Here is a 13,360-nt window from a genome sequence, read left to right as displayed (position 1 = left end):
CTCCACAGTAGATCCCTTGATTCTGATTGTTCCTGTGTCATATTCACCTGTATTGCTGAAACAGGCTTGTTTAATCTCTTAGTTCCTTGGCTGTATGGCTCTGGAGGACTTTAACAATCCTCTTCTGTAGCCTGCTTGCCTTTATTCTCACTGACTTCAGAGAACTAGGATCACAGACTGAGGAACAAGTAGCCAGGTTTGCTTTGCAGAGAGGAGATGGAGTGGGATTGTGACAGGGAACAAGGGGTAGGACTGAACAGAGAAAGGTTGGTGGCAGGACATAGCCATTAAGCAATTGCCTTATTGTTTCTCCATACTCCCCCGACTGTCTGTATCCATCAGTTGTGTCTTGTTTTATACTTAGATTATAAACTCTTTGTGGCAGGGGCTGTCATTTTGTTGTGTGTCTGTCCAGCACCTAGAACAATGGGTCCTTGTCCTTGATTGAGGCTCCAGTATAAATAATAATAATGCTAATAAAGGAAGAGAGATGGGGGATCCAAGGAGGACAAGAGACAGAATACCTATGAGAATGGTGCAGAGATAGAGAGATTAAGAGCTCCTGATGTGTATTCCTTTGGTGGGAGTTGAGGAGGAGGCTCAAAGAGAGAGAGAGAGAGCCCAAAGAGGTTTATCAGAGATGAAAAAATGCAGGACAAAGGAATGAAAATGAAAGGAGGTAACTTTTATTCACCTGGAAAAATTATGGCTATGTTATTCACAGTTAGTCCCTTAGTGTCTGGGAATAGTGTTAACAGGGGTGCCCTAGAGCCTGTGTCATTGAGTCAGCTCAGCACATTAATCATATAAGATCATATAGTGCAATTTGAATAGTAGTCTGGGATATTTTAATGGTAATGTTTGCCTTTTTCATTTTATTTTAAGCACGGGTTGATGGCGATTCATCTTGCAGCTTGGTCTGGAAACCTAGACATAATGCGAATGTTAGTTAAAGCAGGTGCTGACCAAAAGGCTACAAACCAGGTTTGTTGATGACAAATTTAAACCAACACTAAACATATTCATCTTGAGAAGAAGTGTAATGTAATCTTATAGAACTGGCTTGTGTTTTCCTTAGGAGGGAAGGAATGTCCTGCATTTTGCAGCTCTGAACAATAACGTTGACATAGTGGATTATCTTCTCCAGGAACTTCAGCTAAAGGACCTAAACAAGCAAGATGAGGTACAGTATGTGTCTAGTTACTTACAAAGTATAGGGGCTTGTTTCCTTCACATTGTGAAGTGAAGTACAATATGACCTACATCACACAGAGACTCCTTGGATTTTCTGGAGTGTCAGGGACAGACCTGAACTTTTTCTGATTAGCCCTTTGCCTTGCTGTGTCAGGATCCCACATTGCGGGCTTACCTAGCCAAGTGGTGTATTTTTATCTTTGCACACGAGAATGTAGTCGTCTAGGATCTGATCATGTCAGGTGCTGAACTCCCACATCTTCCTTTGAAGCTAGTGGGCCATAATAATCTGATTGTGCAAGGTTCTAAGCACCCTCAGTTTGCACTGAGGTATCTTTGGGCAGGTTATTCCATAATTGTCTGTTTTGGAGTTTTATGCATCTCGCTCTGAAGCATCTATCCATCCCATTGGTGGCTGGCTAGATGGCCTGATCTGGAAAGGCAATTCCCACAGTATTGTTTCAGGAGAGTTTGCTAGGACTCAGTTGTAAATACTATGGTGGGTTAAGATGAATAAAAATTCTCTAATTCCCTCTCCACCTTCTCCACCCCTCTTGATTTCAGAGGTATCTAGAGCTGGCTCTGTTTTCAAAATTCTGGTCACATACAGCATATAAGAAAAATAATAATTTTTTGGACTTTTAGAGTGCCTCTTTCTGAGGAGCTCAAATGATTTACAAACAGTAGTGAAATAATCTTTCCAACCAATATTTGCATCTCAGGAAGATGTAATAGCTAAATATTAAATATTTGAAGAACAGCTTCTGTTTCTAGTGTTGTTATTTCAGGATTTCTGGTCAGTTTACAAATGTTTTCTTTAAAGTATTTAATCCAGATTTTACACTGAAGGCATTTTACTTCTTTTTCCCCTTCATGGGTGGATCTAGACTCCAGTTTTTTGTTTACCTGTGCATATGACATGTAGATATTTATTCACAATATATGTGCACCTACATATGACCTGGCTTTTCTAATAATTGGTGAACTTTCTGCAACAGAGTGACTTTTTATTTGATTATTTCCTATTAGAAAGGTAAAAGGGCATTTCTTCTGGCAGCTGAAAAAGGCCATGTTGAAATGATATACAGTCTGATTTCTCTCAAGCTGTTCACCTCTGAAAAAGACAAGGTAAGCCTCCCCTTTCCATACAAATCCAGATAAAGTGTGCTTAAGAGTCATAACTGTCCCCAGTGTAGTTACTTGTGTAACTAAAGGTCATAAACGCATACACAGTATTCGGATATCATGGTACTGGATGTGGTATACAAAATGTAGACAGACGAGCACAGTGATTTTCAGTAATCCAGAGAGAATAGTGGAGCTGTCAGTAATTATTGCCAGCAAGGTTTTGTATGCATATTAGTAGGACATGTGATGCAATCTGAAGTTAAGCTTTCTAATGCTTGGAGAGGAAGGACGGTCTAGTGCGTAGCCTAGGACTTGGGAAACTTGGGTTCAGTTCCGTGCTCTGCTGCAGACTTCCTGTGTGACCTTAGGCAGGTCCCACAGGGCCAGATTTTCAAGGCATTTAGGTACCTAATGCTGCAGAGATGTCTAGGAGTGTAACTCCCATTGATGTAACTTTTGGAAACCACCGGGTGACTGTCTGCACCTTTTAGGTGCCCAAACAACTTTAAATATCTGGCTCTTAGTCTCCTTATGCCTCAGTTGCCCATCTGTAAAATGGGGTAACAACACTCCCCTACCTCAGATACTATGGAAATGGGGGCCCTATGAGTACTTTGGATAGATAAGTATCCATTAGCTTACATTCCAAACAGAAAATGCCATAATGGTGAGGGAGGAGAAGGCTGTATATAACATGCAAGCAGGGTGATGGGTGGCCAATGCCATGTTAGCTCTGTGAGCTGCTTTTAGTTGTTTTCCTTTTTTTAATTTTATATAGTAGGGGATGGTGTCAGCAGGGGGAAGACGACTACACTGACTTCAATTAAGCTATGCCTAATTACACAAGATCAGGTTTTGGCCCTTAATCTTTACATTGTTTTTCAAGGGACTGTGGGCTAGCCCAGTCCCCTTCCATGGAGAAACCTATGGAAAAAACTCACTGGCAGTTCCAAGATTTACTTCATGGATTTTCTTCCGAATTGTCCATGCGGGGAATGGGGGTTTGTCCCCTGGTAGAATAGGTAAGAATTTCAGGCCTTTACCTCAGATGTCCTGAGAAGTGGAGGGAAATTGAAAAGATATTGAGACATCCATTAAATCCTCAGAGCTCCTTTCCCTCTTGTTAGCATGGCTTCCTCTGTGTACACATGGAAGGACTTCCTTAGAATTAGGGCTATGTCAGAACATTCTGTAAAGCTGCTTCTTTCCTGTCTGTCACATGAGGAGGTGGTTTCACTAGGTTTGCATCCCTTCTGTACGTGCTGGAGGAAGAGACCATAGGACCTTGTGTTAAAGTACTTGTCCACAGTCCGTAGGTGGTTGTTTTTATTAATTGCAGCATGTTCTACTTAATTTGGGGTTTACAGTATGTTTCTGGCTGTTTTCATTTACAGGAGGGAAACACAGCAGTGCATCTAGCTGGTAAAAATGGTCACTGCGAGGTGCTAGAAGTTCTGCTAAATCAATGGGAAGAAATAAATGAACTCAATCAGGTAAGGACACAGAAGCTGCAGAGGGAGATAAAGAATAAAGGTAAAAGGTGCAAGACAAAGTGAAAACAAAGTTTTAAAAAAAATACCCAGAACCTACAAATATCTGTAAATGGAATCTCATTTCTGTGGTGGTCAAGCTAATCAGCACAAAGCTTGAATCCACCAAGATCCCTTTAGACCTAGAGCTCCGTTAAAGAGGAATGACTAGTAAGCTATAGTCTTTCTCAAGTTTTCTGATTGGAATCCAACCCAGGTCAGTAGTGTCTGAAAGACGCTATCTGTTGGCCAATTTGTGGTGCATCTGAAATGAATTGGTTGGATCAGTCCAATTCCTAATGGAATGTGCATCACAGAAAACTCTCTGACAGCTTGAACTCCATGTTGTAGTCTCAGTGGAGAGGTCATAGACTAAACAGACACAGAGGCTTCACTCCTAGAAGTGGTCCCTTCTGATGTGGAATACCACCTCCCCAAACCACAGTAGGTAGGTTGATGGAAGCATTCTTCTAGCAGCATAGCTGTGTCTACGCTTGGGGTAAGATTGACATAGCTAGGTTGGCTGGGAGCGGGGCAGGGGAGTGGGGGTGTTTTTCCACAAGTTAAGGGTGTCAACCTAACTTTCAAGCATAGCCCAAAGCTGAATTCCGTTGGCAGAGTACTGTGAGTGGAGTGCTGCTCTCTGGGTTGTATTTACCTGCTGTGTTCTGTGGATAGATAGAGAACTTCCGCCTCCACGGTTGTCAGGGTGGTGCCTTTCACAAACACTAAATTTACTAAAAACAATAAAAAAAATCACCCAGAGTTCAGGCGCAATAGAGCTAGAAATTTTTAATACCGCAGTGAATGCGGTGATTTGAAATAAGCATAGGTAGTCCATAAAAGAGCAGAATGTAGTTTTATTTTAAAGACCCACTAAGGCTTGGTGGTGGTGGTAGTGGTGGTTTAATGTAATCGTGTCCTGAGGATTACTGCTCTTTTTAACTGGTGCCAAAATCAAGGACTTACAAACTCATGAAGCTGGATTAGCCAAAACTATAGTTGCTGGCATTTGTGATCTGTGCTTGATGGGTCACACAGTAATGATAATGTTTTACTATAGGAGTCAGTCATTGCAAGCTGTTGTAACACTGTATTAGCACAGGTTTTTTTTTTTTTAAACACAAGAACGCATTAAAAATATTAAGTAGTAGCTTGTCTATATTTTTGACACATTAGGTAAAGGATAAATTTGTGTTAGAAATGTTTGTTGTTAATTACCATTGTATCTGAATGCTAATATTGAATTATTCAGATTACAGTAAAAGCTGTTTCAGAGTAGCAGCCGTGTTAGTCTGTATGCGCAAAAAGAAAAGGAGGACTTGTGGCACCTTAGAGACTAACAAATTTATTTGAGCATAAGTTTTTGTGAGCTATAGCTCACTTCATTGGATGCATGCAATGGAAAATACAGTGGGGAGATTTTATATACACAGAGAACATGAAACGATGGGTGTTACCATACACACTGTAACGAGAGTGATCAGATAACAGCAGGAGAGAAAAAACACCTTTTGTAATGATAATCAAGGTGGGCCATTTCCAGCAGTTGACAAGAACATGTGAGGAACACCGGGAGGGGGGGAGATAAACATGGGGAAATAGTTCTACTTTGTGTAATGAAACATCCATGCCCAGTCTTTATTCAAGCCTAAGTTAATGGTGTCCAGTTTGCAAATTAATTCCAATTCAGCAGTCTCTCATTGGAGTCTGTTTTTGAAGTTTTTTTGTTGAAGAATTGCCACTTTTACGTCTGTAATCGAGTGACCAGAGAGACTGAAGTGTTCTCCGACTGGTTTTTGAATGTTATAATTCTTGACATCTGATTTGTGTCCATTTATTCTTTTACATAGAGACGGTCTAGTTTGGCCAATGTACATGGCAGAGGGGCATTGCTGGCACACGATGGCATGTATCGCATTGGTAGATGTGTAGGTGAACGAGCCTCTGATAGTGTGGCTGATGTGATTAGGCCCTATGATGGTGTCCCCTGAATAGATATGTGCACACAGTTGGCAACGGGCATTGTTGCAAGGATAGGTTCCTGGGCTAGTGGTTTTGTTGTGTGGTGTGTGGTTGCTGGTGAGTATTTGCTTCAGGTTGGGGGGCTGTCTGTAGGCAAGGACTGGCCTGTCTCCCAAGATCTGTGAGAGTGATGGGTCGTCCTTCAGGATAGGTTGTAGATCCTTGATGATGCATTGGCGTTTAGTTGGTGTTCTGTTGTTTTCTTTGTTGGGCCTGTCCTGTAGTAGGTAACTTCTGGGAACTCTTCTGGCTCTATCAATCTGTTTCTTCACTTCAGCAGGTGGGTATTGTAGTTGTAAGAACGCTTGATAGAGATCTTGTAGGTATTTGTCTCTGTCTGAGGGGTTGGAGCAAATGTGGTTGTATCGTAGAGCTTGGCTGTAGACAATGGATCGTGTGGTGTGGTCTGGATGAAAGCTGGAGGCATGTAAGTAGGAATAGCGGTCAGTAGGTTTCCGGTATAGGGTGTTATTTATGTGACCATCGCTTATTAGCACTGTAGTGTCCAGGAAGTGGATCTCTTGTGTGGACTGGTCCAGGCTGAGGTTGATGGTGGGATGGAAATTGTTGAAATCATGGTGGGATTCCTCAAGGGCTTCTTTTCCATGGGTTCAGATGATGAAGATGTCATCAATGTAGCATAAGTAGAGTAGGGGCATTAGGGGACGAGAGCTGAGGAAGCCATAAAAATGTTGGCATACTGTGGGGCCATGTGGGTACGCATAGCTGTGCCGCTGATTTGAAGGTATACATTGTCCCCAAATGTGAAATAGTTATGGGTGAGGACAAAGTCACAAAGTTCAGCCACCAGGTTTGCCGTGACATTATCAGGGATACTGTTCCTGACAGCTTGTAGTCCATCTTTGTGTGGAATGTTGGTGTAGAGGGCTTCTACATCCATAGTGGCCAGGATGGTGTTTTCAGGAAGATCACCGATGGATTGTAAAAAGAAAAGGAGTACTTGTGGCACGTTAGAGACTAACCAATTTATTTGAGCATAAGCTTTCGTGAGCTACAGCTCACTTCATCGGATGCATACTGTGGAAAGTGTGGAAGATCTTTTTATACACACAAAGCATGAAAAATACCTCCCCCAACCCCACTCTCCTGCTGGTAATAGCTTATCTAAAGTGATCACTCTCCTTACAATGTGTATGATAATCAAGTTGGGCCATTTCCAGCACAAATCCAGGTTTTCTCCCCTCCCCACACACACACAAACCACACACAGCAGGAGAGTGGGTTTGTGTGTGGGGGGGGGAGGTGGGGAGAAGGCCCAACTTGATTATCATACACATTGTAAGGAGAGTGATCACTTTAGATAAGCTATTACCAGCAGGAGAGTGGGGTGGGGGGAGGTATTTTTCATGCTTTGTGTGTATAAAAAGATCTTCCACACTTTCCACAGTATGCATACGATGAAGTGAGCTGTAGCTCACGAAAGCTTATGCTCAAATAAATTGGTTAGTCTCTAACGTGCCACAAGTACTCCTTTTCTTTTTCCGAATACAGACTAAGATGGCTGTTACTCTGAAACCGATGGATTGTAGTTCCTTCAGGAAGTCAGTGGTGTCTCGAAGATAGCTGGGAGTGCTGGTAGCGTAGGGCTTGAGGAGGGAGTCTACATAGCCAGATAATCCTGCTGTCAGGGTGCCAATGCCTGAGATGATGGGGCATCCAGGATTTCCAGGTTTATGGATCTTGGGTAGTAGATAGAATATCCCAGGTCGGGGTTCCCAGGGGTGTGTCTGTGCGGATTTGTTCTTGTGCTTTTTCAGGGAGTTTCTTGAGCAGATGGTATAGTTTCTTTTGGTAACCCGCAGTGGGATCAGAGGCTTGTAGAATGTGGTATTGGAGAGCTGCCTAGAAGCCTCTTGTTCATATTCCGACCTATTCATGATGACGACAGCACCTCCTTTGTCAGCCTTTTTGATTATGATGTCAGAGTTGTTTCTGAGGCTGTGGATGGCATTGTGTTCTGCACGGCTGAGATTATGGGGAAAGTGATGCTGCTTTTCCACAATTTCAGCCCATGCACATCAGCGGAAGCACTCTATGTAGAAGTCCAGTCTGTTGTTTCGACCTTCAGGAAGAGTCCACCCAGAATCCTTCTTTTTGTAGTGTTGGTACACAAAGTAAAACTATTTTCCCGTGTTTATTCCCCCACCCCCACCCCCGCTGTTCCTCACACGTTCTCGTCGTCTGCTGGAAATGACCCACCTTGATTATCACTACAAAAGGATTTTTCCCGCCCCATTCTCCTGCTGGTAATAGCTCACTGTATTTTCCACTGCATTCATCCGATGAAGTGAGCTGTAGCTCATGAAAGCTTATGCTCAGATAAATTTGTTAGTCTCTAAGGTGCCACAAGTTCTCCTTTTCTTTTTTTTAGTAAAAGCTGTGTTATCCAGCACTTTACCAACTAGAAAGCTTTATAACCTGCATTTCTGATCTTCAATAGAGTCCGGTTGGTGCAGGGCCAGCTGGCTCCCTACCTGGCTGTGTGGCTCTCCGGAATCAGCGACATGTCCCTGCTGCTCCTAGGCAGAGGAACAGCCAGGGAGGTTCCTTGTGCTGCTCCTGCTCCGAGCGCTGGTTCTGCAGCTCCCATTGCCCAGGAGCCACAGCCAATGGGAGCTGCGGAGTCGGCATCCACAGGTGGAGGCAGCGCGCAGAACCGCCTGGCCGTGCCTCTGCCTAGGAGCATTAAGGACATGTTGCCGCTTGTGGGGAGCCGCCTGATGTGAGTGCTGCCCGGATCCAGCACCCCGTACCCCGGTCCCCTGCCCCGAGACCCCTCCTGCACCCACACTCCCTCTTTGTTAACTTGAATTTTTGACTAACTGGCACCCCCATTGCCCCAACATGCTGGATAGCAAAGCTTTTACTCTATTGACATTTGTGACCAAATCTTATTTTCCCTTTACACTGTATCAGTCTGGTTAAGCTTGCATACCACCTGTACCAAATATCATGGTGTAATAAATCAGCTTTACAATTGCACAGTTTTTGAATTTGAACAAACATTTTTCTCTTTCATTGTGTTGGGCCAGAATGGAGAAACACCATTTTATTTGGCTGTTGAAGGAGGTCATGAAAAATGTGCTGAGCTGTTACTGGAAGCAGGAAGTGACATCAACATTTCAAATAAAGTACGGACTTAATATTCCCTCTGGCATATTATCAGGACATCATAGACTCTACAAAGATCCACATCCTGTCTGTTCTCTATGTGGCAAATAGGCAAATGTGACTTATATTGTTTAATAGGGTATTACTCAAGAATATGGAGAACTTTTAATATTTGAAAAACGATATGGAAAAAGAAAAGGAAAAATAGATTTATTTTACATTGTATTGTGTTGGAGCTTTTTATTTAATGTATGTGCAGTAATACAACATATGGCTTGGAAATGTGACAAAGAGAAGTAATTGAAAAATCTGCATTTTTGGCAGGATATAAAACTAAGCTAATAATAAGCCTGTTTTCCACATCTGGTTCCTGGACTTAGGTCCAAGTTTGATTTGTTTTATGGCTCACACGCTGTAGGAATTTGAGGTGAACCTTTTGGTCCCTAGCAAATTGAGAACAGAAGCATGTGCTGATAACAATCAAGACAGTGACTGTTGCTTATATTAAAATATGAAAGAATTTCTGATATGTTTTGACTTGGAAACCATTAATAATTACAGTGTTTGATAATTCATCAGCAGGGTGAATTCTCGTCTGCAGCACAAATGACTAGTTTTGATCCTCAGGAAAGCTCATCTTTGCTGCCTTTAGCGGAAGTATTAAAGGAAGGTTTTTCAGTGGTTTTCAAAGTGTGTAAATGTGAATGTAATTACTTGTTAAAGATCATACCCAGCTACAGGACTGGGAGATAAATTGAAATCCTAATTTTCAGTGACACAGGATGGCTGACAAAACTGATTCTTCTCTTTTTTATGGTAGATTAAAAAGGAGTAGTAAATTATCATCACTGCTGGATACATATTTTGCCAACTACCTGTGTTGTAGTCTAGTAATGATTTATAGTACCTTTGACGGTCATAAAAATGTTGTGTGAATTTATATCCTACTTCATCATTTAACTAAAGGGACTAGTTTTGACAGTAACACAAATTTAAACGGAAGCTTCCTCTGTTTCAAAAGATGTTTTAAAAACAGTTTTTTATAATTCTCTGAATTCTTTCCAGTGGTAAAAAGTCTTTTCCCCCTTCCCCAATGTGTTTCTTTCAGCACAATAGTAATGCTTTGCACATTGCAACACGGCATGGACATACGTCCTTGGTCAGATTTCTTATCAGTAAAAATATCAATCTGGTTCCTAAACCTGAGGTGAGTCTATTACAGTTACTGTTTTAGTGTTACTTCCATTGTTGTCAAGCGTGTTTTATCTTTCTTGACTGCCTTTTCTGAGATTTGTGGTCATTTACCTATTACTGTTAGTCATAGAGTTTAAAGCCAGAAGGGAGCATCAGATCACCTAGCCCAACCTCCTGTGTATCACAGGCTAACGGGAGTTGGTCCAATAAAAATATTGTCTCATGCACCTTGTCTCTCTAATATCCTGGGACTGACCTGGCTACAGCTACGCTGTCTACTGACTATTTGCTGTTTGTTTTATCACTGTGGAGGAGGTGCAATTATATAAATAATATTAAAGTCTTTGAAACAGTTTATTTTATTAGTTTAAAAACCAGTCAGCCATGGTAGTACTGCTTATTTACATTCTCCTTCTATGGCTGCAGTAACTTATAAAATGTTAATATCAGTGGGTTTTTTTCTTTGAAATGTCTTCAGTAAAAAACTGGATAAGAGCTTTTTTTTCTACAGCCTTGAAGAAATGGGTATTGTTTAAAAAGAGAGTAATGAACTGGAACTGATGCTGATTTTTCTAAAAGATCTATTTAACAGGGAACCTCCCTGGTTTACAGGTTCAACATAGAAACTGATCTGATCAGTCTCATGGTTGCATGGTGACTAGAGTTGGGCAAATGCCTGATAATTTTTTCCAATAATAATCACTTGAATAGTAAAACTGAACTCACTTCCAGCTGTGTTCACTCTCCACAGATATTGTAGCAAACAAGTTCACTGGCAAGAATGCTCACCGAAGCAGTAATATTTAAGTGAATGTTAGAGAATATTCCTGGAAAGTGGATTTTGAATGTGTATTCTTGAGTATTTTCCCAGAAGCCGGATTCACAGCTATGCACAGTTCATCCAATTTGATTGAATGGGTGCAACCTCCAATCATGTTGCTAGGGCAAACAGAAATAATGCCATGTGACCAATGTATTCAATCAAAACTATACCAGCACTTCTTTAAAATGAAATACTTATTATGGACTGCTTGCAGACAATCTACAGACCAAGAATTATTCATAGACATTATGCAGTGAATAATTACATTTTTCTCTATTCTGTTTGTTCTTTGAAAGCTGCTTTTGGGTCATTTGTAAGTGGTAAGGGGCTAGGAACTGAGCCCTGTGACTAGATCTACCCCAGAACCCTGCACCTCTGTGGTGACCTGCATCCTGTTGGGGACCAGGGCCCAAATGTGTCAAATACCTTCTCTAAGACAGTATAGTCACTCAGCTGTAAGTGCAGATGATTTTGAATAGCTGCTTAATTTCTTTCTTGGCAACCTTAAAAGGACTTTTTAGTATTACAAGGATGAAGGGGTATCCCTAAATCACAGTTTGTTTAAATATGGGGGAAACAATAGTTATTTAGAAATTTTTTTTTTTTAATATATAACAGGGAATACTTAATCCGTGAGGCAGAATTCAGGTAGTTCTCTTTTGCATGGGCCCTTCTCATTCACAGTACCACTTTGTGTAAAGCAGTGGTTCTCAACCTTCCCAGATTACTGTACCCTTTTCAGGAGTCTGATTTGCATACGCCCAGTTTCACCTCACTTAAAAACTACTTGCTTTCAAGATCAGACACAAAAATACAAAAGTGTCACAGCAAATTGTAAACGTTGTAAAACTAGGCAAATATGCAGATGAACGCATACCCTCTGGAACAGTGGTTCTCAACCAGGGGTCTGGGGCCCAGCTGGGGGCCGTGAGCAGGTTTCAGGGCATCCGCCAAGTAGGGCCAGCATTAGACTTGCTGGGACCCAGGGCAGAAACCTGAAGCCCCACCACCTGGGGCTGAAGCCAAAGCCTGAGCAATTTAGCTTCACAGGATCACCTGGGGCCCTGGGCAATTACCTGACTTGCTATCCTCTAACGCTGCCCTGGCTTTTATATGCAGAAAAACAGTTGTTGTGGTACAGACAGGACGTGGAATTTTTATAGCATGTTGTGGGGGCCTTGGAAAGAAAGTTTGAGAACCCCTGGCCTGGAAGACCACTGTGTGCCCCCAGGGGTACATGTACCCCTGGTTGAGAACCACTGGTATAAAACAATTGGCTGCCAAGGAGATATGTTTTGACAGAAAATTTTTACTGGATCATGCCATGTGTTTCAAATCTGAGCAACAGGTTTTAATGGGACTCTCCTGTATTATCTGAATGCTATTGTTAATGAAATTGTACTAGTCTTACAGTTCATTTGTTTCTCTCTACAGCAGAATTCCCCTCTCCATTTGGCTGTCCTCAATAATCACCTTCCGGTAGTAATTAGCCTCTTGGATGCTAATCATGATATAAACACCTTGAATCAGGTAAGCAAACTGAATCAGAGACCAAAAAAAGAGATTGTATTTTCTTCACTTTAAATATAAGTGTGTGTTTTTTTACATATCTCTTGTAAAGAGGTCAAAGTACAAAAAGGGGGAAGAAAAGGCAGTTGCCTTCGGTTTATGCATGAGTGTGTTGTTCATTCCACACATTCGGCTGGTATTGTTTTAGAGTTGGACAGTAATGTGATATATATTCAGAAAATGCTTTCATTAATTTCTATTTGAATATTATACTTTATATTTAATACTTTGGTAAAGCATATCACTCTACTGGAGCCTAAAGACAAACCCGCTGCAGCATGTCAGAACATGGAAGAACATTTTATTTCCTCAAGAAAAAGTCTAAATCCACCCCCACTTTTTTCCTTTTAAAGTGATCTTCTAAGGTGCATGTTAAATGAGGCAGAGGCTTGTAGGATCCCAGTTAACTCACACAGTTGAAAACTTGATGTGATGCATAAAGTTTTGATCCACATAGAAGCCCTTCCCTTGGTTAATGGGAACCTTGTGCAGGTCCAGTCAAATAGTTCCAGATTAGGTATTTATTTGTCCTTGACCAAAAAAAAACAAGAACAAAAAGCAGTGAAGGAATTCCATGAAAACAACTATATCAAGAGAAAATTAAAATTGCCCAATTAGGCATTCAAGAGTCAGAAAATACCAGACTTAAGATTCCTCTGCCTCCTTGTGCATATGTTGTTTTCTGAAGAACTACTGGGTTTTGTGGAATCTGCTGCTTTTTCTCTATTGTAACTCTTGGATTGTATTTGTAATATTGTTACAGGAC

General features: G+C 41.4%; 1 protein-coding gene across 2 annotated transcripts in view; it reads left to right on the top strand.

Annotated features, from left to right (window-relative positions):
• Positions 1–13,360, top strand: part of ANKDD1B (ankyrin repeat and death domain containing 1B) — a 41,239-nt gene that overhangs the window by 15,856 nt on the left and 12,023 nt on the right. The window contains exons 4-10 of one of the 2 annotated variants that reach the window (XM_073344224.1): positions 886–984; positions 1,079–1,183; positions 2,224–2,322; positions 3,717–3,815; positions 8,930–9,028; positions 10,117–10,215; positions 12,463–12,555. In XM_073344224.1, the coding sequence (XP_073200325.1) occupies positions 886–984; positions 1,079–1,183; positions 2,224–2,322; positions 3,717–3,815; positions 8,930–9,028; positions 10,117–10,215; positions 12,463–12,555 (693 nt within the window). Of the gene's footprint in view, positions 1–885; positions 985–1,078; positions 1,184–2,223; positions 2,323–3,716; positions 3,816–8,929; positions 9,029–10,116; positions 10,216–12,459; positions 12,556–13,360 lie in introns of both variants that reach the window. The other variant, XM_073344223.1, reaches the window with a different exon arrangement.

This window comes from Lepidochelys kempii, chromosome 5, assembly GCF_965140265.1.
Source record: "Lepidochelys kempii isolate rLepKem1 chromosome 5, rLepKem1.hap2, whole genome shotgun sequence".
NCBI classification, from domain to species: Eukaryota; Metazoa; Chordata; order Testudines; family Cheloniidae; genus Lepidochelys; species Lepidochelys kempii.
Note: the sequence above shows the minus strand (reverse complement) of the source record. Positions and strands in the feature narration are given on the sequence as shown.